Below are 26,148 nucleotides of genomic sequence, written 5' to 3'. Positions count from 1 at the left end.
TGAGAATTTGTTTGTCATGGTTTTATTAGGCTACATAATTCCCGACCATACAGGTCTGTGGTGTGAGGTGTATAGTTCTCTGTATAACCACACCCATTTAAAGCGTTTGCGTCGGGTGCAAACGGCGGGAGGGAGGGAGAACACTAGCCTGGGTAAACCCAGCCTCCACCTGACCTCTATGTGCTATCAGTCACACACTCTTGTGACTGATAGCACATAGATAGAGGTCACGTGGAGGCTGGGTTTACCCAGGCTAGGAGAACACGCCCACAATTTCTGCTCCGTGCAGTGCTAAACGAGCGCCCCAGCCCCCTGCTGGCCAGGGCTCATTTTGTTTGACACTATTGTAATTCCCAAAGTGCATCAATCTCTCACTGTGTCTGGACCGGCCCTGACCTTTTCCCCATTGTAATATGCTCCACTCAGTCCATTCATCCATGATGGAGGCTCAACAGTAGATGCCAAGGCCCTCATCTCATTACAGTGCTTTCTGAAGTAATGAGCGTCAAACCAGTTGTACAACTTATTCAAGCCATTAGCGAAGACCATCAGCAACATCTTCATCGCTGGAGAAAGAAGCCCGGGAAATGTCATATTTTTGATGCATCGCCATGTATTTTCCTAATCTGTCTTCAGCAGTCTTGGCTTAGTCTTTTGTGTCTTGCCTTTCTTAATCTCTCTTAATCTCTCTATACATGTTTTCTTTATGCCTTCTAATTGTACAGTAATTAAGATTTTTTTTTGTTATTGTTGACTTTTGATAATTTGCTAGTTTGAGACGAGGGATCCCAGCTTCCTCGCAAAAGTGCTTATAAATACTGGCAACAGCTGCAAACTCAATCATTGGCAAAGACATGTCACAGATCACAAAACAGCCATGCACATGCACTCTCTCTCTCTCTCTCACACACACACATACACACACACACACACACACACACACACACACACAGGGCTTGTAAACTGGAGACCCGGGTTCGCGCACAGGCCTCGCCTGTGCCGTTACATTGGTGTCAGAAGTGGGATGGGATGGCCGCGCGGTCATCGGAAGGCAGCCCGGATGGGATGCGTGAGGGAGCTGAAAGCGTCCGCCAGTTGCTGCACCAAGCTGGTAAGGCAGGGAGTAAGCTGAAGCGCAGGGGCTGCGCTTCCCACAGGAGGAGGTAGTGTAGCGATCCTGGGTCGCTAAGGATAAAAGCAAGCACGTGAGCCTAAGCTAAAGGGATTGTCCCTTTAGCTTGATGGTTAACGTGTTGGGCTTGTAAGCTGGAGACCCGGGTTCACACACACACACACACACACACACAAGCACATTTAAATACACACAGTCAACATTTGTGACATGAGTGTTATCTCCTATCTTGACGCTCAACCAATTCTTACGTTGGAACATGTGTCCATAGCATTCACCTTGAAAGTGCTTTAATGCAATTGTCACTGCCATTGCTATCATTATCGCCGTGCCTGACTGAAATAACACCTGTCATACACACTGCAGGAATAGATTGAAATGGCATCTGTTAAGATGTATTTTTTGGGGGGATAGTCGCCAGCTCAAAATTCTACTCTATCTGATGTTTTCTTTATGAACATTCTGAGGTTAAGTGTTTAAAATGATAGAAAGAACAAACATTTTGCCAGCTGGAATGACAAATCATTGATGCTCGTTATCTCCAAACTGCATTCTAACCAGATATACTTCAGAGATCATGTCTTCTCGAATCGAAGATCTGCAAGACATGACAGTGTATGCATTACAAAGTGTGTGAAAGATTAGCGTCTCTACGTTTCAAGACTTACAGTACTGGCAGGGTGGCTCACTTACATCACTCTTTTACACAAGAATACTCAGGAAGGCGAATAAAATCATAGCAGACAACTCTCATCCGGCTATAGCACTTTAAACTGTAAGCACTTCTGCTGAATACGTCGCTGCTGGATACTGTTCCTGAATGTTGATGATCTTTTCTTGCGTTTAATGGTTATTGTTTGTGGTGTGCTGCTGCACTGTCTTTGTCTTTTTGTCTGAGAGTGAACCAAGACAAATTCCCATCAACTATCTTGACATGGCAACATATTGATTGAATCTTGAATCTTGAATCTTCATTGTAGCCTACAACTAGATTTTACTGAAACGGTTATGGAAGCATTTGTATCAATGAAGTGAAACAGGAAAAACCTGATTACATTATAAAATTATCACAAATTATGTTCACTATATTTCAAGTTTGATACTCGCTATTTTGCCATTCAAAACTGTGGGGAAACAACAGCTGTGTTTGATAAAGGGCTACTCTCAGTCATTTGCTCTGCACAGTGACAGAGCGGAGCAAATTGCACCCTTAAAACCAACACAGTCTCACAGAAAATTGTATAATACCAACGTTTTGGACCAACGTTGCTATTTTACAATTTCGGCTCGAAAATTGTAAAATAGTAACGTTCTGAGATTTTAGGGTTAGGATTAGAGTAGGGGGAGGGGTTAGAAACAGAAAATCTCCGTAAACCACGCCCAAACCACGCCCACCGCTGTAGACACATACGTTACCATTTTACAATTTCTTAGCCGAAATTGTAAAATAGCAACGTTTGTCCACAAACGTTGCTATTTTACAATTTTTTGGGAGATCGGGTTGTTAAAACGTAATAGTGAATGTAAACGTAATACGAGTGAAGTCAAATTAAGGAGAGTGGCACATGCAGAAAACAACACAAATCCACATGTTGCTTTGTAAAAAGTGTCGGCAAGCATGTTGGAAATGTTCATGTATTTCTAGACTAGACTAACGGTCAGCAGGATCTCATTTGCATCCAACAGCTTGTTTTAGCACCAGGCGCTGAACACTATACAATCCCTCAAATCCACTCAGTTTGGGTGGACAGTCAGAATGTGAATGTCTCCTCGAGTCTGAAGGGCAGAAATGTTGGCTTGTGTTTTAAGAGATTTTGTCAGTTGTGACATGAGACGTTGGGGGTCGGAGTCAAGTTCAAAGGGAGTTAAGCTTATTCATCTCTCTACCCGCTTTCCTCTGCTTCTCCCCATCCCCTCACTCTCTTATTTAAAGCCAGACTCCTCTACTTCTGAATTTCAGGAGTGACAGTACAAACTGTATTTGTTTGGCTCTCTGGACTCTGTGCCTCACACTTTCTCCGTTTATGTTTTAGGGCATGTGAAATTGCCACACTGACATGAATCCCTGCTGGACTTACTTGCACTCCCTATTATTTTTTTCATATTTTGTTTGCTTGGTTCAGTTTGCTTTCATCCTCTGTAAGAGTACACCGTGAAATCGCTCTTGGCAGATTGTTCATTTTTCAATCACAGAATAATTTGCGTGTATTCAGCTGAAAATACAATGGCTAATGCTCACCTTGAGGGCAATTCCAAGTTTAATTTGGCAAAATAGTGTAAAAGCTTGGAGATTGCTGTCAACTGAGCAATCTCCTGGGTTATACTGTACATCCATAATCAAATGATTTTGGTGTAATGAACATTTTTATTGACATTTCCAAAGAAAAATGTATGACATGACAACTACAATGACAAATAAAATGTTAGAATGAAAACCAGATAGGGGGGGGGGTGTCAATGAAACTATTCACTACTACAGTAAGTTGACCACTACTGTAAGTTATATTTGACCAGTCTATAAATGGGCCCCTAAAGACACAAAAATGTCAGGCTTATCCAAATGTACAGTATGATACCTTCTCACAACTTCACAGTGTGAATTGTCTCTTAACATCAAATATAACTTGGTTGATATTTCTACCAGTTGCTGTTTACAGGACATGACCAGAGTTTTATGTACAATAACGGAGGCATCATCACCCTTACATCTCCAGCAACAGTTCTCTGTTGTTAAATTCCTCTTGTGTAGCTTTTCTGGCGTCAAGTGCTACCAGAAGCGTCATGCCCATTGTAACTGATTTTTGAGAGGTAAAAAATATATAAAAAAAATAAACATAGGCTATAATATTATAGGCTGTGTGTGGTAGTTGAAACATAGTTTCAAGTTGACGTTTATTTATGTTTGTAGTTAAAACAAAAACATAAATACTGTATAGGCTACATACAGTACAACACAAAAGGCTGTTATTTACCCTTTGTCGCCACCTGGTGAGTAAATATATATAACTAAAACCTTGACAACCAGTCCGCAACTTTTTTTCCCATGTATCTACCAGTCCTTGGCACAAAAATGGTTGGGAAGCCCTGCTCTAGAGGACACTAGATGAGACTAATGGAAGAGAAAATATGTCTACCTTCTGAAAAGGCAATACCAGCCAAAATAAACATTGTGTTACATTGCTTTGAAACGTGTGGTCTCCCTTTTTTGTCAAGTCCATTGAGCCTGGGCAGTGGCAATGTACTTAGTCTGGTGATTATGGATCTTTCCAGGAGGCTGAGCAGTTTGAAAAATAGCCTTATGGTTACACCTGCTCAGTCTGTTAATTTAAAATGAGATATTCCTCCAAATCTGGCTTCCAACCCCCCACATTTCTTTTGGTGCCGCACTTTGTGCGCAGCCAAAAATTCGGCGCCCTACGGGCAGCGCCAGAGTTTGCCCCCTCAGATTGTTGGCTTGCATGACGCCCCTGAGTACTACCTACAGTATGCAACATTTTCAGTTGAATACATCTGTTTCCCATCATGACTTTGAAGTAATCCCAAATGAACATGCCTTTTTTGATGTTTTGTTAAGCCCCCCCTGCTCACTTACACTGCATCCCTGCACACTTACACTCCGTCCCTGCATAGTAGAATAAATCAATTTATCTATAGAATAAAATGGACATTTAAAAGCATCACAACAAAACTTTAAAAAAGGGTATAAAAAGTGCATTAAGCAACAGGCGCAGCAGTTGCAAAAAGAGCTAAAAACTTATAGAGGACTCATTGGGTTTGCATAAGAAACATGACTACACACACATATGATAGTGATTGAGAAACAGCTGTCAGCAGTTAAAAGCGACAGTAAACATAAAAGTCTTTAGTCTATTTTTAAAAGTAAGTAAGGTTGGGGCAGATCTGAGGTTTTCAGGCAATTTGTTCCAGCTAGCAGAAGCATAGTGGGTAAATGCGGCCTTCCCATGATTTGATTTGATCCTAGGGACAGTTAATAAGCTGGACCCTGCTGACCTAAGAGTTCTAGACGGTTCGTAGCGTAGGAGCAATTCAGCTATGTATTTAGGGCCTAGGCCATTAAGTGATTTATAGACTAATAACTAATTGCAGCAGCACCCTCTATTATCCAGATTATCAATGTGATCCTGTACTTTCTTCATATCTTCCAGAATAGCATCTACTCTATTTGGTGTTTAGATATGTCCAGCGACGCTTTCCAGTGCAGCAACTCGGTCCCACCTGCGTCTGCTCTGTTAGCGTCCATTTTCTTGCTAGCCTTGGCGGGCTTGTGTTGGTAGCGAATCTGGCTTTGAGTGCTGTGATTTCCAGTTTTCACGGTTAAGACATTGGGTTTTTAGGGTGAAGTTAGGCTGCCTGTAACTATTATGAACTAATTTGTCTGCAAATGTGGTCAATTATCCTTATCAGTATCACTTTGTTGTAGAGTTTCCCGGAGCAACTTTTCAACGCTGCCATCTCCATCAAGAGCACACGTGACCCCCCTCCAGACCATCTTAATGTCACATGAATGTAAACCACAGACATTGACACAAATGCAAAGCAGATGAGAGCATGAAGAACAGCTTATAGGCTGTCCTCAAATGCACCACGGAGCCACGAGGCATATGTATAATGAATGGGTTGTGCGCAAAGAGGAAGCTGTGTGGTTCTCCCTGAATGGGCTGGCAGCTAGCACATCTTCCCTTTCACGAGGATTTGGGAGAAGTTTGATTTGGGGGGAGTGCGAGAAAGGATTTGCAACAAACCTATCTAATCCACTTCAATCCACTTCAACAAAGCCCCCAGCGTGCCAAAAAGCTCCACCCTGCGTCCCCTGGCTTACCGTGTCTATACAATCACTGTTAGCTGCACCATAGAGAAACACAGTTCCTACTCAACAGATAGCATTCAAATGTGTCCCATTTAGTTTGGGGGAAGTAGCGCGCTCATTCGGCCCATATCGGGCCGTTCCATCTAATCTGCAGTTCTCTTGACGTATTCACCTACGCTTGTATTTTTGTACGCTTGTTGTTGCCATTTGACAGTCCAAATCAATCAACCCTGAGTCGTTAACCCCTGCCGCCTCCCCGCCACAACATACTTTTCAATCAATTACATTCCTCCCGTATGAGAAGGGGAAAAAATCGATGTACAACCGGTCGCAAGTGCTGTGATCGAAGCCAAGGCTGTGGCGATGTATCTGAGGGGGTAACATTTTCCATGACCATGCAAAGCTTTTCTCTGCTTCTGCACTTAATGACATCTTATTGCCTGCTATGTCATGCTATGTCATGTTTATGACCGGTTATGTTGTCTTGGTTAATGTCAAGTTGTCATAACGAAGACATTGACAGGTTACTGTATGTTGTCAATGTCAAGTTGTTATAACAAAGACATCTCAAACAATGTCAATGTCGTAGTCACGCTTGCCAGACTACAGTACCTCCGTTTTGCGCTGTAGCAGCGCAGGAGAGAGTCTGGCTGCTCTTACTCTCTCTGGTATAGCTGGAAAAAAGTTCCTGTTATCTTTACAACCATCCGCACGAAAGTAAAACTTGCCATTTTCAGCGTGTAGGTTGTTAGCTTGCTAGCTAATGTTGTTGTGGTTGTTTCACAGCGGCAAAGGCATTTGAGAGCGACACGCAGGGAGCGGAAAGGGATTTCCCTTGGCCTCTGACTAAAGTGGTCGGAGCCAATAGCAGAGCTTATTCCCACAGCCTGCTTCCATGGAGTCAGACTACATTAACTGTGACATCATTTACCCAATGACACTTAATGACATCAGTCATAAACATGAATAAATCCTCCGTCATGTTCATGTCTTATGCACACACCCGTTCAAATAAAGTGTTACTGAAATGTGGGGAAGTGTGTGGGAAATGACAAATAACTAAGGCCATGCTTAAAATATAGATTGTGGTGCCAAAGGGCGTGGTGAAATGTGCTCAGGCCCGGTTCTACGGGGGTGCAAAAGCATGCATTGCACCCTTATTTTAATTGTCTGCATGCTCAGTTGAAAAGTAAAAAGATTTTTTTTTTTTTTTTTTTTTTTTTTAATAAATGCTACAGCTGCACACTTACTGTTTAAACTTGAATTATAGTTGTTGTTTTTCTTTGTTCTTTGATGTGATTTTATTGCTTTTTGGCACCTATATGTAACCTTTTAAGGTTGAGATAATTGTATTATCATTATATGGTCCAAATATTTCAGTAAAGCACTTAAAACACTTGAAATATTCTTGCTTGGGTGGTATCATTCTACTTGAAATGATGGTCAAATGCATTATTTTTAGTAATGCATTCCTTCGGCCGGGCATCTGCACCCCTTCCTATCTAGGATGCACCCCTAGTCATCTTGTTCTGGAACCGGCCCTGGATGTGCTGCTGGTGCACCAGTGCAACTGTAACCCATGTGTTTTTCCTCTGCGTCGTGTTCTGGTTAGAGACGTGTGTGGCAACATTTACGAGTCAAGAGGCAGCAGTACTGGGTCTCAAGCTCTTTACTGTATTACAAAATAAATCATAAACGGTCTCCATAAAACTGTTACAAAATAAGCAATAAATAATACGCGTTTTCAGGCGGGAAATCACCGACACAGCTCATCTCGTTGCCATTTCCCATCCGACTGTGTTTCTGGAGCTGTGCGCACAAAGCGACGTCACTAACGTAGGTGCGTTCACACACAACAACAACAGAGCACTCAAATAAGACATTCACACACAAAACGAGGAAATGGTGGTGTTTTGGTTAAATTCATAACCAATGTACAAAGTTAGTCTGGAGCCCTGTAAACTAACCTATGGAAGAAGTGAGACCTGACCTGTACTTTGCAAAAATGTCCTTGCTGCTCCTAACCTCTGAAACTCACACATTTTTATTAACAAGGACAGAAATACAAGAACACACACACACACAAGCATGGTAGAGTTAAACAGTTTGTCTCTGTTGGGAAGACCTGACTGGTTGTAAGACGTTGATGATGTCATCTCCGACATCATCGGCCAATGTGACAGGGATGATTTCTGTGACATCATGACATCGGTATGACATAATGTCGGGAAGGTCCATGTCATCGCTTCGGGATGATGACAGCCCGGTGATCTCTCCTCAGGCCGGATTCGAACCGGGGCCTTCCCGGGATGAGGCGACATGACAGCTTAGTATACTGTATAAGGCAACAGCTTTATCCACTGCGCCACCCTGCCTCATCCCCTGAGCACCTCGCCCGGAACCTTCTAACAGTCTCCCTGCATGCAGTCATTCCTGGAAGTGGCAGCGTTAGAGAGAAACATCACCACTTTGAAAGCAATACGTAACACGGCTCTTATTGTTTCTCTTGATGGATACGACACACGGCTAATGCAAACCAGAAACCAAGAGACAAATAAGCCCTTAATGTGATTAGGACTCAAGCATCCTACATCCTCACACACACACACACACACACGCACACACACACACACACACACACACACACACACACACGCACACACACACACACACACACACAGATGTCTACATGCACACAAAGGGTGAAGCATTAGCTATAGCAGAGCACAGAGGGAAGCATAATGAATAGCATTATGAACTGAGCACGATCCATTGGCAGCCCAGATGAGTTGGCCTGTCTGTCCTGATGTGAGCTTCTCATCACTGAGCACTGAGCAGGGAGCTTCTCATCACTGAGCACTGAGCAGGGAGCTTCTCATCACTGAGCACTGAGCAGGGGGCAGTGGTTTCTACATAGGAGACAAAGAAGCCACAATGAGGATTATCATCATCCATGGTGGGATTAGTCACCTGTTTGTCATTCCTTTTATTTCTAATTGTATTTATTTAATTAGGAACAGCGAGCCTCACATGGCCCACTCTCACATGGCACACTATTCATCAGGTTTAAATGTATGAGTGATGTGCTCCAGCAGCTCTCATCTACTAGTTCATCAGTTGAGCTCCAGCGTAGGCGCAGCGCGATAAGACATCAAAATCACTCCGTTGGCTCCAGAGGGTCTTTTGCACAATCACCAAGTCACAGTGTGGCGTGGTGCTTTGCCAACAGATAGTGACCACATACACATTGATGCTTTTGTGTGGACACAGTACAGCTCTGTCCAGTATCAGCCAGACCTGTGCGCAGTCGAGGCACAAGCCCTTTGTTGACATTTTTGCACCTCTCAAATCCTACATTTTGGAGACATCACGTGGGTCACAGCAATGTAAATATGTTCTCCTTGTATTGCTGAATTGCAGGTCAAATGACTGAATGGAACGTAGCTCATGGCAAAACGCACCCCCCCCACCACCACCATGAACGCATGTTTGACCCATTTACAAAAGTGTAGATGAATCTTGACAACACATAATGTAATGCTTATTAACACACGGGGAGACCAACACTTTGCTGTGCCATTACAACCCCCGAGGACTGTATCCTGCTGATTACTCACAGTCACCAGAAAGGCCTTTTCTCAGCCGAGCCGCTGTGGCCTCTGCAACACATGTTTATTACTCAGCCAGCAAATCACTTCAAGGTTATCAAGGAGACTGTGGGCCTCCTTATCTAGGCCTTCATTTCCTTTCTATTAAGGGATATGGCAGGGAGCAGGTCCCACACCGCAAAGCCCCTTTCTAACACTGCTATAATATCGCTTCCCATCTGGTCAACAACACCTACACTCCACTCTGAGCAGAGGCGAGAGAGAGAGAGACATAGAGAGAGAGAGAGAGAGAGAGTGATGGAGTAGGGAGCGCTGGGTGAAAGGAGACTGGAAAGGGTTGAGACAAGTGAGAGGCAAGAGAATAAGACAGAAAGAGGAAAAGATAATGGGAGGGCAAAGTGACAGCGGGGAAATCAGAGAAGCTCAGCCCGTTGCTGTAGTTAGGGGGGTTGTGTGTGTGTGTGTGTGTGTGTGTGTGTGCGTGTGCGCGCACACACATGCCTGTGTGTGTTGCACAATCCTACCAAAACAAATCACAAAATGCACCTTGAAGCTGCATGTTGCCTTCAGTTTTCTGTCTCCCCGCGCACTCTTTGTAATCATGATTCAAAGTTCTAATCCGAACACTGTATTCATTCATCAGTCAAAAGTACTGCAATAGTTAATTTGATTTTTTTTTTTTTTACTGGTCAGTTTGGAAGTCTGATCTCTTGATAATTATAGTGTTCAAATCTGTCTTTCAACAGACTTCTGGCTCAATATTTAGCCAATAAGACACGCGCACACACATACACACACACACACACACACACACACACACACACACACACACACACACACACACACACACACACAGATGTATACATGTACACAAAGGATGAGCATGAAATATGTAATACATATTTAAATAATTGATGAGAGAGAACGTTTGAAACAGTTTCACCTTTTTGTATAATCAAGAAAAAGTTATTGTTCCTTTTTTAACTTACAGTAACAGCAATTCATGTTCATAAGTTGCAAATGTAGTAAACGGAGGTTAAGAGTTGAACAGATTGCCTTAAGGAAATGAATATATTTCAGCTGCCTTGACAAGGAAATGTTTTCATTGCATTTTCTTTCCCAGAGGTTAGGACAAGGATCCTTATCCTTATCTTAACCTCTCTGTAAATGAAAAGAAGAAGGAAAAATATAGATTTCCTCAATGAAAACATTTCATTGTCAAGGCAGTTGAACTGGGGTGATACATGCCTATATACAAATATGCATTATGAAGGGTGACAGACTATAAAATAAAATTCTGTTATAGCATTAAGTCCAATCGTAAATCTGTTGCCATAACTTGACAAAGCACATGTATTCAAGTGATCAATCTAACCCTGTGTACAGTACAGTACTGTGTGTGTGTGTGTGTGTGTGTGTGTGTGTGTGTGTGTGCTTGTGCATGCGCTTGTGTGTGTCAATGTGTGCTGAATGATGTGTATTGTGTGTCTGCAGATTTGAATACTATGGGTGCCGTTCATACAATAACAATCCCACTAGGCAAGTAGGTATTTACAATGCAGTATATCTTACCGTATATGCGAATAGAGGAAAGGGATGGGCGAGAGAGAGAGAGAGAGAGAGAGAGAGAGAGAGAGAGAGAGAGAGAGAGAGAGAGAGAGAGAGAGAGAGAGAGAGAGAGAGAGAGAGAGAGAGAGAGAGAGAGAGAGAGAGCGAGCTAAATCACTGGTGAGCCTGGAGCCAAAGACAAATCAACACAATTTGCTTAATAAAATTAGGGACATGGTTGAAGTGCACAAAGCCAGGCGCTGGTGGAGGCAGGAAGGCATTGGTTGCAGGACTGCAGCCGCCCTCCCACACAGCAGCCTGGTCACAGTGTGAGGTGTGTGAACACTCCCCACCAGCCACCAGCTCTCAACTGAGGCTCCAGCAGGCAATTGGCCGCCCCTAAACTTCCAAGAGACCCAGGGGTGGGCTCAAAAGCAGGGCCATGCACCACCAGACAAAGGAAGAAGGGGACCCTCCCAAAGTGGAGGGGAATCAGGGGGGGGCCCTGTCGGCTTCCACTGAAGCCCTGGACGCTCCTACCCCTGAGGCTGCGGGAGACCAGGCGGAGGAGGCCCGACCCGCCCTGACCCCCGGCCCCCGTGGGCGCTGCTGTCAGCCCGGGTGTCTGCTCCTGGCACTCACCCTACTCCTGCTCTCTCTCCTTGGCAGCTGGGCGGTGGTCCACCTCACCCTAGGGACCCACGGAGGATCGCCCTTTCGCATCTCAGCCAGCTACGACCAGCGGATCCCCCAGGATACCACGGCCGTCATCGAGCCTCGCTTCAACACCAACTGCACTGTGGGTAAGTCGGCACTTCCATATTGCTGTTTTTTGTTTGTTTGTTTGTCTTTTGGTTTGATTGTGATAAGATTCAAATTTAAATCTTTCGCTGGTTGTACTGGAGATCCTTCCCTGACCTAAGTTTAATCATTTCAGTTGTTTTATGTTCAGTTTCTTCCCACAAGGACGATGATGTTCTAATATTTACAATTTCCCATTTGGCAGATGTTAATAATATGTACACTAAATGTGTCTCACATAATTATAACATAATTCATTTTCTATTAAAAAGGTGCCAAATCTAATTTGTTTACCTTCTACAGTAGTTTTGATTTCAAAATGGCAAATTTGTTTTCATATAAATTACAGATGTACCTGCGTACATTTCAGAATTGTGTCATTCTCTTGACCCATTCATAACCGAGTGGTATTCTGTACACAGCAGTAACTAATGAGACTTCACACTAAACAGCCTGGGGTGTAACAAGGAATACAATTGGCTGATGGCGATATTAACAAGCCTGCAGAGTGGCTAAGTTCCCAAAGCAGCTCAAAGGTTTCAGACTGGACATTGCATGGCTGCATTCTGTGACTTTGTTGTAACTTAATTACGGCATGTTGTGGAATGAAATGTGTGGACTGCGTGACACTTAGATAGTACCCTTCTCTGTCAAGCTCCAGAGCACCTCAAATTAGATTCATATAGATGATCCAATTTCCTCTGAGCTACATGCAGGAGCACAGCGATCCTTGCTTGTACTGTACATGTCAAATGTGCAGTATTGAAGAAATATGGATCAGAAACATTGTCTACCATAAGAGACAGCTGTTTGCTCTGCCGAGGGAGACAGACCAAGGGATAAAATGTGTTGTTTTTGTGTGTTGTGTGTGTGTGACCGGCGCTGACAAAATCAGTCCCATTGACCACGAAACACATTTTGAGTTTTAGACACTGTTGGAAAGAGGATAATCTAACCTTTCTGGTGCTATCAAAATGATCTTTGTACTCCAAAGATTGAGTGAGATACACCCCTCTATGTCTTGACTGTTTCCAAGCTATGTTTTTGAGAAAAACGGTCTCAAAGTTTGACAAAGTAACCTAGTTCTGTTCGTCACCCTAACTTTATGAGCTTCAAAAGTATATTTAGCACTATGCATCTCGCGCGCTGGCCTCACCCGCCCTGCCGCGTGGCCTCGCCTTGCTATTGGCATGCGCAGCGCACAATTGCTTAACTTTGCGTCATGATGACATCACTCACTGATGACATCACAATGATGTCACAACGTCTATGACATCTTCAGTGATGTCACATTTGCCCGAGTGTAACCAAAAACCACAATTGCTCGAGTGACATCACTGAGGATGTTGCAATGCCTATGACATCATCAGTGCCTATGGCATTGTTCTTATGACATCACTATGACATCAGTGGCTATGACATCATCATCATCAGTGATGTCATAAGATGACATCACGATTTTTAGTGGGACAAAATTTTAAACAGAACAGACAGAGATTGCCCACTTGCCCCTTTTATATATAGATAGATAATTTTGTAATAGGTGAAATCGGAATAATATGCAAGTATAGTTTTATAAATGGCTTAATTTCAGTTTTGAAATTTTCTGTAGGAAAAGTTACCCGAGATGTTTACAAGGCTGTGTTAGTCTACTAAACACACATGAAAAGGAATAATCAAGATAACCAAGATAAATGCAATACCAAAAGCTGCTCACCCTCGCCCAACATTTGCCAGACTTTACTCCAAAACAGTCAAAAGTCACGTTAATGTTGCTTACAAGATACTGTCCTTAGAAACCTACATTTTATTCTGGAAAAATAGAGCAGCACATATTTTTTGCTTCATAGCATGGTATATATAGATCTACTTTGTTTTGATTTCTATTCCAGGTGAAATTAAGTCAAGTAATTTGTTAAGAAGACTGATAGAATCTTGAAGGGCCTTGCCAGCTATTTTGGGCTGATCACGCCCGTCACCATCTTCATAATGCACTATTTTCCCATCCTTATACAGTACACACTAGAAGCCATACACGTGGGCTTGACTTTGTATCTAATCTCTCTATGAAAGTGTAGAAGGATCTTTTCAAAAGGAACACAATAATTCTCCAAGGTTTCTTTTTGAATCTCGAGTGTTGTAGACAGTCCAGCAAATTGAGTCACTGCTACTCATGCAGACAGTCTTTTTCACCGCTTTGACAATGAATAACTCTTATCAGCACTCAGTTCTGGATGAGAGAACATTGCTCAACAGTTTAAAAAATATGAAGCTTTAATTCTTCGGTTTGGGCTCAAGTAGGATGCTTGACTTGGGGTCTGGTCAGAGCAGTTAGTCACACAGAGTTTTTCACAGCTGGCCAGTGTCAGCCAGCAAACTTCAGCTATCTTCTGATAAGCTGCAGGAAGCTCATAGTTAGCTTCAACTGGTGCTGAACGCCAGCAAATCTAAATGTATGCTTTTTCTCCAGAGCTAGAAACATTGATTATAACAGTTTACATATAACCACTCTTAATGGATCCGTTATTGATAGTTACTGAATATAAATATCTTAGTAATTGGCTCGACGAAAAGCTTGTACATTTAAATACCACACAGCCATTCTTGTGGGTAAGCTGCAACAAAAAAAATTGTTATTTTACAGGAACAAATCCAGCTTCCCTATGATTTGTAGAAAGAGGATTATTGAAGCAGTTTTTATGTCAATAGTAGATTATGGGGATGTAATTGACAGAAATGCTGCCCCTACCACTCTGTTACCCCTAGGCACGCTACCACTCTGTTACCCCCTAGGCACGCTACCACTCTGTTACCCCTAGGCACACTACCACTCTGGTACCCCTAGGCACGCTACCACTCTGTTACCCCTAGGCACGCTACCACTCTGTTACCCCTAGGCACGCTACCACTCTGTTACCCCTAGGCACACTACCACTCTGGTACCCCTAGGCACACTACCACTCTGGTACCCCTAGGCACACTACCACTCTGGTACCCCTAGGCACGCTACCACTCTGTTACCCCTAGGCACGCTACCACTCTGTTACCCCTAGGCACGCTACCACTCTGTTACCCCTAGGCACGCTACCACTCTGTTACCCCTAGACACGCTCTATCATTCGGCTCTTAGATGTATTACTGGTGATTGTTATGGCACCCATCATTGTGTCCTTTTGATAAGGTTGGTTGGTCCTCTCTTGCTGAGAGATGAATTAGGCATTACTATTTTGTCTTTAAGGCTATTGATGGGAAATTGCCACCATATATTACATTGATGTTAGAGTGGAATCACAGCACTTATCTGAGCCGCTCACATGATTGGCTCACACTGAAGGTCCACGAGTTCAGTCCCCAACATGGAAAGTCTGCATTTTGTTATAATGCTCCAGCCTCCTGGAATGATATTCAGCTTATGCTAAAAATGAATGCCCCAATTTCTTATGAGCAATTTAAAAACATGATAGCTGCCTCAGTATGTGACTGCTTTTCGTTTTGATCTCTTCTTCTGTTTGTGTTCTTTGTTCTATTTATGAATTGTGATTCTCTTATATGTGTTTCATTGTGTTTAAATTGTTTGAGCGTGCATGGAATCTCGGCAACATTGCAAATGAGAGTCAAACCTCAATGTTCTTTCGAGAAATAAATAAAGGTTTCAAATCAAATCAAATCAAATCAGCCACACCGGACCTGACCCATTCTATTATCTAATGCAGTGGTACTGTACGCAACCTTGCCCTACTCTGGAGCCACATTGAAAAGAAAAGAAAAACTTAGCAAGAGCCACAATCCAAAGAAGTCCCTTTATTTATTTATTTATTTATTTATTTATTTATTTATTTATTTATTTATTTATTTATTTATTTATTTGTAAGTAGGACTTAAAAGAGCCACAACTACCCATAAAGGAGTGGCTCTGAGCCTTGGGTTGAGTATCAGTGATTCTAATGCAATGTTTGAGAGAGAGAGAGAGAGAGAGAGAGAGAGAGAGAGAGAGTTTGCACACCGGCATCAATAATTCACACAGACACACACAGCCATGTTTGTCTTACTATACTTGGGAGGACTTTGATGGACTACATTAATTCCCAATCCCATAACCCACACGTTCACACTTACCACTAATACAACATACATAAGAGCTGTAAGAGCTGCTGTTAAAGTCACTTCCCCAAATTCCCCCAAAAATCACTTTGCATGAGGAGAAAAGGCCTTGGATCATTTTACAAAACACTGATGGTGAGACTGACAGTGAGATCAATTCACACACACACATACACGCATGCACACACACACACACACACACACACACACACACACACACACACACACGTCACAATCCCACTCAACCATTACTTCCAGTGATTCTTTACAGTATATAACTCATCTCCCAGCAGTCTAAGGACAGAGCTGCTGCTCATGCAAATCCCGCCTGAGTTGAACAGACTCTAATTGTTGTCTGCTATGGGTGCACTGTGTTCCTCTTGTGTCTGCTATGGGTGCACTGTGTTCCTCTTGTGTCTGCTATGGGTGCACTGTGTTCCTCTGCTATGGGTGCACTGTGTTCCTCTTGTGTCTGCTATGGGTGCACTGTGTTCCTCTTGTGTCTGCTATGGGTGCACTGTGTTCCTCTTGTGTCTGCTATGGGTGCACTGTGTTCCTCTTGTGTCTGCTATGGGTGCACTGTGTTCCTCTTGTGTCTGCTATGGGTGCACTGTGTTCCTCTTGTGTCTGCTATGGGTGCACTGTGTTCCTCTTGTGTCTGCTATGGGTGCACTGTGTTCCTCTGCTATGGGTGCACTGTGTTCCTCTTGTGTCTGCTATGGGTGCACTGTGTTCCTCTTGTGTCTGCTATGGGTGCACTGTGTTCCTCTTGTGTCTGCTATGGGTGCACTGTGTTCCTCTGCTATGGGTGCACTGTGTTCCTCTTGTGTCTGCTATGGGTGCACTGTGTTCCTCTTGTGTCTGCTATGGGTGCACTGTGTTCCTCTTGTGTCTGCTATGGGTGCACTGTGTTCCTCTGCTATGGGTGCACTGTGTTCCTCTTGTGTCTGCTATGGGTGCACTGTGTTCCTCTTGTGTCTGCTATGGGTGCACTGTGTTCCTCTTGTGTCTGCTATGGGTGCACTGTGTTCCTCTTGTGTCTGCTATGGGTGCACTGTGTTCCTCTTGTGTCTGCTATGGGTGCACTGTGTTCCTCTTGTGTCTGCTATGGGTGCACTCTGTTCCTCTGCTATGGGTGCATTGTGTTCTTCTTTCCAGGCAGCACATTGGACGTGGCTCATGGAGAGAAAAAGCACAGAGTACTCTCCTCAGACACCACCAGGGTCCACAGCACAACACCCACCGCACACTTCCCACCCCCAAACTAAGCCCTAATCCGTCTCAGCATGCTCACCACGCAGCCTCACCGAATTTCATGGTGTTTCTTCTTTTTCCAAACCTCCCTCACTTTTCCTCTCCAGCACCTGTCACAAGGCCCGCCTCCAATTCCCTCCCTTCCTACCTACAGTACATGTAATGCAGAGCATGAAGTCTTCCAACCTACATGTACATATTGGGCCTGTCTGATTCTCAAGTGAACGAGCAATATAGGTGGCATTTCTAGATGCTAAGAAGTTGTAATTAGGCTGTCTGAAACCAGTTTTATACATAAGTTCACTGAATTTGCAACCTTTCTAGGTACCTGGTTATGGATAGTTTTCGAGGAACCATACCATGGTACCTTTGTTTTGTTAGGATATCCGATGATACCGTGCGACCCGTACAATCGACGAAGAAGAATGAAGCGAGCCCGAGTGAGCCCCTAATGGCGACGCCCACAAAGCCAACCGCATCAGAAAAAAGTGAAACAACATTGGCTAAATAACAAACATCTGTCACTTTCTTTTCATTTTTATTCTAGAATAGTCAATAACGTCAACCTTTACTTAATTTCAGTTCAGTCAGATGTTTGTACAGTGTCAGGAAAGTCACTTTTGAACATTAGTAGGAAGCATCTTACCTGACTCTGTTGTGGACAGCAGCTGGCTAGTTAGGTTGCTAGCTAACGTTAACGTTAGTTTAGAAAACCCGCTCCGCGTGCCCCAAAGCAGGACTACACTGTACAACCAGGAGGATAGCAGCATGGCAGACCTTCAAGTGTAAGTGGAGTTCGTTTTAACTGTGCTTTATTAAATGACAAACTGTCATTGCTTAACTAACGTTACCAATTTGTTTGTCAAATGCAACGTTCCAAGTTAGCTTGGTTTCACGCTTTTAATTTCAAGGCCGAAACAGGAAATGGTTTGAGTAGATTGAATTGACACTGGTCTGTCAATTCTCTCATTTCACACACACACCTTTTCAGGCTCCATCTGGGCCCTTCTTGATCTAACTTCTTTCTCTCTCTTTCTAAAAAAAACAAAAAAACAAAACTACTAACCTAAACTTGTACCACTAACCTAAACTTGTACCACTGTTCCTTCAGAAGTTGTAGTTGTCATAGACTGTGCTCCATAGTTGATTGCTCTATTGCTGACAAAAATGTGTTATTGTAAGTCGCTTTGGATAAAAGCGTCTGCCAAATGACGTAATGTAATGTAATGTATTTCACACGTACCATTTCCCTTTTTCGCCTTCAAATTAAAAGTGTAAAAACAATGAAACGTTTGCCTGTGAAGCCTCGACCTGTTTGGATTATAATAACGTTAGAGAAAACAGACATCAGCCATGCAGTTTTATACTAATTTATTTGCCAAATGCTTTGGGAAACAACTTCATCAAGCTTGTTCAGAAAAGGTCTGTCTATTCAATGGAAACAGCACCAGTGCGACCTGTCGCGTGCGATGCTACCTTCAAGAATGAGGACGTCTGAAACAAGTTATTTTTTAATCGCCTATATTAAAATGAGATACCTAATTAAACAATCATCTAGTTAGGTAACTAGATGATATTAAGCTTCCTTGCATTACAGACACAACCGTAGTGCAGAGCATGAAGTCTTCCTACCTACATGTACATGTAGCACAGAGCGTGAAGCCACGACTTTCGATTAAGGCCTAGTCTCTCGGATTCACTCCCTGGCCAAGGCAGGTTGTTTGCTTTATTTGTTCCAGTCCCCTGCATTCGTAATTAATTAGTGCTATTAATGATCGGTATTGTCAGACCTTTTGTGGTGGGGAGTGCAAAGCAGATCCAAACTTGGGTTTTGTTAATTCAGTTTAATTTGGTTCCAAAGGCTTGAAGTTTCATTTCATTAGATAGAAGTGTGCGGACCTAAAAATGTTCAGCATCCCTCACAGCAATGGTTGCAGGAATGGGTTTCCTGTCGACTTTGTAAAAAAATGTAAGAGAAACATGATGCCTTCTAATTGGGGGTTTCTCAAACAATGAGAGGCAAAAACACGCTTATGCTTATCTTATCTCAGGTGCTACAGTATGAGATCACTTGTCGTAATTCTCCCTGTTAGTGTCCGTGGATTCCCATGCTTCCAAATCCACTAGATACTTAGTTTTTTTTACTTTTGTATGTTGACCAGTTTCCAGGTGGTAATTTCGAGTCTGAATTCCAAATGTATTCTTTATTATTTATTTAATTCCAAAATTCCATTAGCACTCTCTCCTCCCTTTAGTTGTTTTCTTGAGCAGAAAGACATCAATTACTCAGGCCAGTGAAGTGAGAGGAGATATCGTCAGTACAGGACAAATAAATAGAGCTGTGTCTGACGTCTTTCTCCATAGCCTTCCATTTTAATCAACTCATCAGTCACAGAGCCAACCAGCAATCCAATGTGTTGCCCCAAAAGTGACTTGTGTGGTTATATGCCTAGCTCTCGGGCTCATCAAAAGTGACTTGTGTGGTTATATGCCTAGCTCTCGGGCTCATTAAAAAGTGACTCGTGTGGTTATATGCCTAGCTCTCGGGCTCATCAAAAGGGACTCGTGTGGTTATATGCCTAGCTCTCGGGCTCATCAAAAGTGACTTGTGTGGTTATATGCCTAGCTCTCAGGCTCATCAAAAGTGACTTGTGTGGTTATATGCCTAGCTCTCGGGCTCATCAAAAGTGACTTGTGTGGTTATATGCCTAGCTCTCAGGCTCATCAAAAGTGACTTGTGTGGTTATATGCCTAGCTCTGGGGCTCATCAAACGTGACTTGTGTGGTTATATGCCTAGCTCTCAGGCTCATCAAATGTGACTTGTGTGGTTATATGCCTAGCTCTCAGGCTCATCAAATGTGACTTGTGTGGTTATATGCCTAGCTCTCAGGCTCATCAAAAGTGACTTATGTGGTTATATGCCTAGCTCTCGGGCTCATCAAAAGTGACTTGTGTGGTTATATGCCTAGCTCTCAGGCTCATCAAAAGTGACTTATGTGGTTATATGCCTAGCTCTCGGGCTCATCAAAAGTGACTTGTGTGGTTATATGCCTAGCTCTCGGGCTCATCAAAAGTGACTTGTGTGGTTATATGCCTAGCTCTCGGGCTCATCAAAAGTGACTTATGTGGTTATATGCCTAGCTCTCGGGCTCATCAAAAGTGACTTGTGTGGTTATATGCCTAGCTCTCGGGCTCATCAAAAGTGACTTGTGTGGTTATATGCCTAGCTCTCGGGCTCATCAAAAGTGACTTGTGTGGTTATATGCCTAGCTCTCGGGCTCATCAAAAGTGACTTGTGTGGTTATATGCCTAGCTCTCAGGCTCATCAAAAGTGACTTGTGTGGTTATATGCCTAGCTCTCGGGCTCATCAAAAGTGACTTGTGTGGTTATATGCCTAGCTCTCAGGCTCATCAAATGTGACTTGTGTGGTTATATGCCTAGCTCTCAGGCTCATCAAAAGTGACTTGTGTGGTTATATGCCTAGCTCTCAGGCTCATCAAATGTGACTTGTGTGGTTATATGCCTAGCTCTCAGGCTCATCAAATGTGACTTGTGTGGTTATATGCCTAGCTCTCAGGCTCATCAAATGTGACTTGTGTGGTTATATGCCTAGCTCTGGGGCTCATCAAACGTGACTTGTGTGGTTATATGCCTAGCTCTTAGGCTCATCAAATGTGACTTGTGTGGTTATATGCCTAGCTCTGGGGCTCATCAAACGTGACTTGTGTGGTTATATGCCTAGCTCTCAGGCTCATCAAAAGTGACTTGTGTGGTTATATGCCTAGCTCTGGGGCTCATCAAAAGTGACTTATGTGGTTATATGCCTAGCTCTGGGGCTCATCAAAAGTGACTTTTGTGGCTATATGCCTAGCTCTCGGGCTCATCAAAAGTGACTTTTGTGGCTATATGCCTAGCTCTCGGGCTCATCAAAAGTGACTTGTGTGGTTATATGCCTAGCTCTGGGTCTCATCAAAAGTGACTTGTGTGGTTATATGCCTAGCTCTCGGGCTCATCAAATGTGACTTGTGTGGTTATATGCCTAGCTCTCGGGCTCATCAAAAGTGACTTGTGTGGTTATATGCCTAGCTCTCAGGCTCATCAAAAGTGACTTGTGTGGTTATATGCCTGGCTCTCGGGCTCATCAAAAGTGACTTGTGTGGTTGTATGCCTAGCTCTCGGGCTCATCAAAAGTGACTTGTGTGGTTATATGCCTAGCTCTCAGGCTCATCAAAAGTGACTTGTGTGGTTATATGCCTAGCTCTCGGGCTCATCAAAAGTGACTTGTGTGGTTATATGCCTAGCTCTGGGGCTCATCAAACGTGACTTGTGTGGTTATATGCCTAGCTCTCAGGCTCATCAAATGTGACTTGTGTGGTTATATGCCTAGCTCTGGGGCTCATCAAACGTGACTTGTGTGGTTATATGCCTAGCTCTCAGGCTCATCAAAAGTGACTTGTGTGGTTATATGCCTAGCTCTCGGGCTCATCAAAAGTGACTTGTGTGGTTATATGCCTAGCTCTCAGGCTCATCAAAAGTGACTTGTGTGGTTATATGCCTAGCTCTGGGGCTCATCAAACGTGACTTGTGTGGTTATATGCCTAGCTCTCAGGCTCATCAAAAGTGACTTGTGTGGTTATATGCCTAGCTCTCAGGCTCATCAAATGTGACTTGTGTGGTTATATGCCTAGCTCTCAGGCTCATCAAATGTGACTTGTGTGGTTATATGCCTAGCTCTCAGGCTCATCAAAAGTGACTTGTGTGGTTATATGCCTAGCTCTCAGGCTCATCAAATGTGACTTGTGTGGTTATATGCCTAGCTCTCAGGCTCATCAAAAGTGACTTGTGTGGTTATTATGCCTAGCTCTGGGGCTCATCAAACGTGACTTGTGTGGTTATATGCCTAGCTCTCAGGCTCATCAAATGTGACTTGTGTGGTTATATGCCTAGCTCTGGGGCTCATCAAACGTGACTTGTGTGGTTATATGCCTAGCTCTCAGGCTCATCAAAAGTGACTTGTGTGGTTATATGCCTAGCTCTCGGGCTCATCAAAAGTGACTTGTGTGGTTATATGCCTAGCTCTCAGGCTCATCAAAAGTGACTTGTGTGGTTATATGCCTAGCTCTGGGGCTCATCAAACGTGACTTGTGTGGTTATATGCCTAGCTCTCAGGCTCATCAAAAGTGACTTGTGTGGTTATATGCCTAGCTCTCAGGCTCATCAAATGTGACTTGTGTGGTTATATGCCTAGCTCTCAGGCTCATCAAATGTGACTTGTGTGGTTATATGCCTAGCTCTCAGGCTCATCAAAAGTGACTTGTGTGGTTATATGCCTAGCTCTCAGGCTCATCAAATGTGACTTGTGTGGTTATATGCCTAGCTCTGGGGCTCATCAAACGTGACTTGTGTGGTTATATGCCTAGCTCTCAGGCTCATCAAAAGTGACTTGTGTGGTTATATGCCTAGCTCTCAGGCTCATCAAAAGTGACTTGTGTGGTTATATGCCTAGCTCTCAGGCTCATCAAATGTGACTTGTGTGGTTATATGCCTAGCTCTCAGGCTCATCAAAAGTGACTTGTGTGGTTATATGCCTAGCTCTCAGGCTCATCAAAAGTGACTTGTGTGGTTATATGCCTAGCTCTCAGGCTCATCAAATGTGACTTGTGTGGTTATATGCCTAGCTCTCAGGCTCATCAAAAGTGACTTGTGTGGTTATATGCCTAGCTCTCAGGCTCATCAAAAGTGACTTGTGTGGTTATATGCCTAGCTCTCAGGCTCATCAAACGTGACTTGTGTGGTTATATGCGTAGCTCTCAGGCTCATCAAAAGTGACTTGTGTGGTTATATGCCTAGCTCTCAGGCTCATCAAACGTGACTTGTGTGGTTATATGCCTAGCTCTCAGGCTCATCAAATGTGACTTGTGTGGTTATATGCCTAGCTCTCAGGCTCATCAAATGTGACTTGTGTGGTTATATGCCTAGCTCTCAGGCTCATCAAACGTGACTTGTGTGGTTATATGCCTAGCTCTGGGGCTCATCAAACGTGACTTGTGTGGTTATATGCCTAGCTCTGGGGCTCATCAAACGTGACTTGTGTGGTTATATGCCTAGCTCTCAGGCTCATCAAAAGTGACTTGTGTGGTTATATGCCTAGCTCTCAGGCTCATCCTCTCAATGGGACGTGCAGCCTCCTGCATGACGCTCACATTTCTCTGATGGCTGTGGCAGTGCAATACAGAGAAGGTCATTATTCAGGCACATCAAACTGCCATTGACACTCTGAACCTGCTACAGCTTCTCATGGTGGAAGTAAACAGAAGCTCCTCTGATGACTGACCGGCAGATTGTGTCAATAGCTAATTTGGCTTCTTGGTTTGCATCTGTGGTACTGTGGCACGGCAGAAGGTCATGTTTGTCTTAGCTCGGTAGGAAACGGTGTTCGTGGAGGAGTATGCTCTCTAATATGTGTGACTTCTTTGCGTGCTCATGTATTACCCAGAAAATGTCACAATTCATTTCTGGAATTGGACATGGAGCTGAGACAAGGCAGTGGTGAAGCCCCTTGGGAACTTGATCCGGTGACCTTCCCTTCCCCGGCCCATTTCCCTAAGCATCGCAGCGTGCTTCTGCAGGCTCCTAATGGAGCGTTACAGTGAGTCTATACTCTGTGATTAGGTACAGCAGCACCGGGGTGTCCCTAGGCCCATCAATCACACCCGGCCCCATGGAGGCAGTGAGGGAAATAGGTTTGGAGAAAGATGCTGGAGTGGTAGACACAGGGATGGATGGGTGATGGTGTTTAAAAAAAAATATATATATATATACATTTAGTATCATGCTATCATGCTTCTGAGGCTCGTCTTCAAAATATCCAGAACATCTACATTTACAGCCTGTGAGCCTTTTACTGAGTTGTTTCATTTCATTTGGACTACATGAATGAAATCAATTTGATCCCTGGATTTTTCGTTATTGGCTAACAAGCACAAACTAATAACAAGCATGAATTCGAAATACTACCATCCTAAATGCAGGATGGTAGGGGCAGCCCGCCCTACTCTGCCTCTGCCACCCTGCATTTCGACATTTGCCCCCCACTGCCTGCCTTTAGCCAATTGGAACACAAACATGCACCTTTACACACACACACACACACACACACACACACACACACACACACACACACACTTGACCTCCATGGCAAATTTCAGCCCTCTGCCCATGACATCCTGCGTTTCAAAATGTGCCCCCCACCGCCCCCTTTTAGCCAATTGGCATCAACACAAACATGCACCTTTACACACACACTCCATGCCATATGTCAGCCTTCTGCCTCTGCCATCCTGCATTTAGAAATCCAGCCCCCCCTTTTAGCCAACTGGCATGAACACAAACACACATCTTCACACACACTTGACCTCCATGCCAAATTTCAGCCTCCTACTGCGAAAACTGTGCCTGCTAAAGGGTGGTGAACTTTTTGTGGACCGACCGACCGACCAACCAACCGTCCAACAGATGGACTTCTACAGCTGGTCACAGCTCATCATGGGCCATGCCAGTCTGCACCTGTTGAGCCTAGGTGTGCCAAAGCTTTTTTCCTGCAAGGTAAAACAAATCTTTAATTGGCCAAATCTTTGCCTATACTGTATATTCAAGAAAAATATTGGTATCTGCATAATATCGGTATCGGCAGATATCCAAATTCAGGTATCGGAATCAGATCGGAAGTGAAAAAATGTGGATCGGTGCATCCCTCGCTCCAAGATTCATGATGTCACAAATCTTGCTTGTTGCAAACGGCCTTTTTAGTGAGCTCTGAGAAACTTTCCACTTTCAGCAGACGATTGTGGAAACAGTCTTCTAGTGTCGAACTCTGCACAGACATCATTCTGCACAGTGAAGCTCAGACATCCAACTGTTGGAACATAAAGAACAAGTGATTTATGACTTTAATGTCAGGCAGGTGGAGGAGACATGGAGCTCATCCTGAACATGAATCAGAGTTCTCTTAGTATTCTCCACTCTGGATCGGCACATTTCTACACGTGGGGCTTTGAGGAGCCTCTGTCAAAACCTCAGAGTCATGGATACATTACCATTGTAAAAGCCTTCTTTAAAGCTACACGAGCCACAGTGTGAGTATCCCCTTCTCTGTCTGCAACCGTGTGTCCTGTGTTGCCAGCATGACAGAGAGCTGTGTTACCCATTGAGACTAATCACAAGTGTGTTTGACCTTTACTTCATTGTACTTGCAATATATTAGTTTTACTTGCATATTAATTCCTCATTTGTGTTTTACTTTTAGTAATACATGATTTTCTTGGCCGTTACCATTACAGTACAGTGACTTGCTCTATATACAGAGATATATGATTATAATTAAAGCAGCTACGAGCAACTTTTTTGATTGTTATTAAACAGTATAAATTTAATATCAATGCATCACATCTTACCTCTAATAGTCGACGAGACCAACGCAGAGTAGTCTCGCTTGAACCCCGAGTGAATCGGCCAGTGTAGTCTGTCTGTAGCCAGGGCAGATCAGGAAGTGAAATGAAACGGTTTGCAGCAGCCACTTCGGCCATAACCACAAAATAACTTCCAAAAAACCTGTTAGAATATAACGAGAGATGTTCCCGAGAGTATGCGTGGCGTTCACATTGTTTATGTTATGTTGCTAGGCAGCGCAAACGGCGTAAGCAGGCAGCTGCGTTTCACTTCCGGGTTTCACTTCCGCGTTTCACTTCCGGGTTACCCGGTCCGGTCTCTCTAGAGCAGAGGTTCTCAAATGTTTTTCAGCCAAGGACCCCTTACAAGATAGAAAATATACCGGGGACCCCCTCATTCTGATTTGTGATTTTGGGCTAAGCTTAA

The 26,148-nt window shown here is 43.6% G+C and overlaps 1 protein-coding gene across 1 annotated transcript in view; it reads left to right on the top strand.

Moving 5' to 3' along the window:
* alk (ALK receptor tyrosine kinase) overlaps positions 1–26,148 on the top strand; it is a gene marked incomplete at both ends in the record, with an annotated part of 658,401 nt that overhangs the window by 462,374 nt on the left and 169,879 nt on the right. Inside the window, one exon of the mRNA XM_083632425.1 lies at positions 11,786–11,919. Within this exon, the coding sequence (XP_083488551.1) occupies positions 11,786–11,919 (134 nt within the window). The remainder of the gene's footprint in view (positions 1–11,785; positions 11,920–26,148) is intronic.

Source organism: Poromitra crassiceps (genome assembly GCF_964638095.1).
Source record: "Poromitra crassiceps genome assembly, chromosome: 3".
NCBI lineage: Eukaryota > Metazoa > Chordata > Actinopteri > Beryciformes > Melamphaidae > Poromitra > Poromitra crassiceps.
Note: the sequence above shows the minus strand (reverse complement) of the source record. Positions and strands in the feature narration are given on the sequence as shown.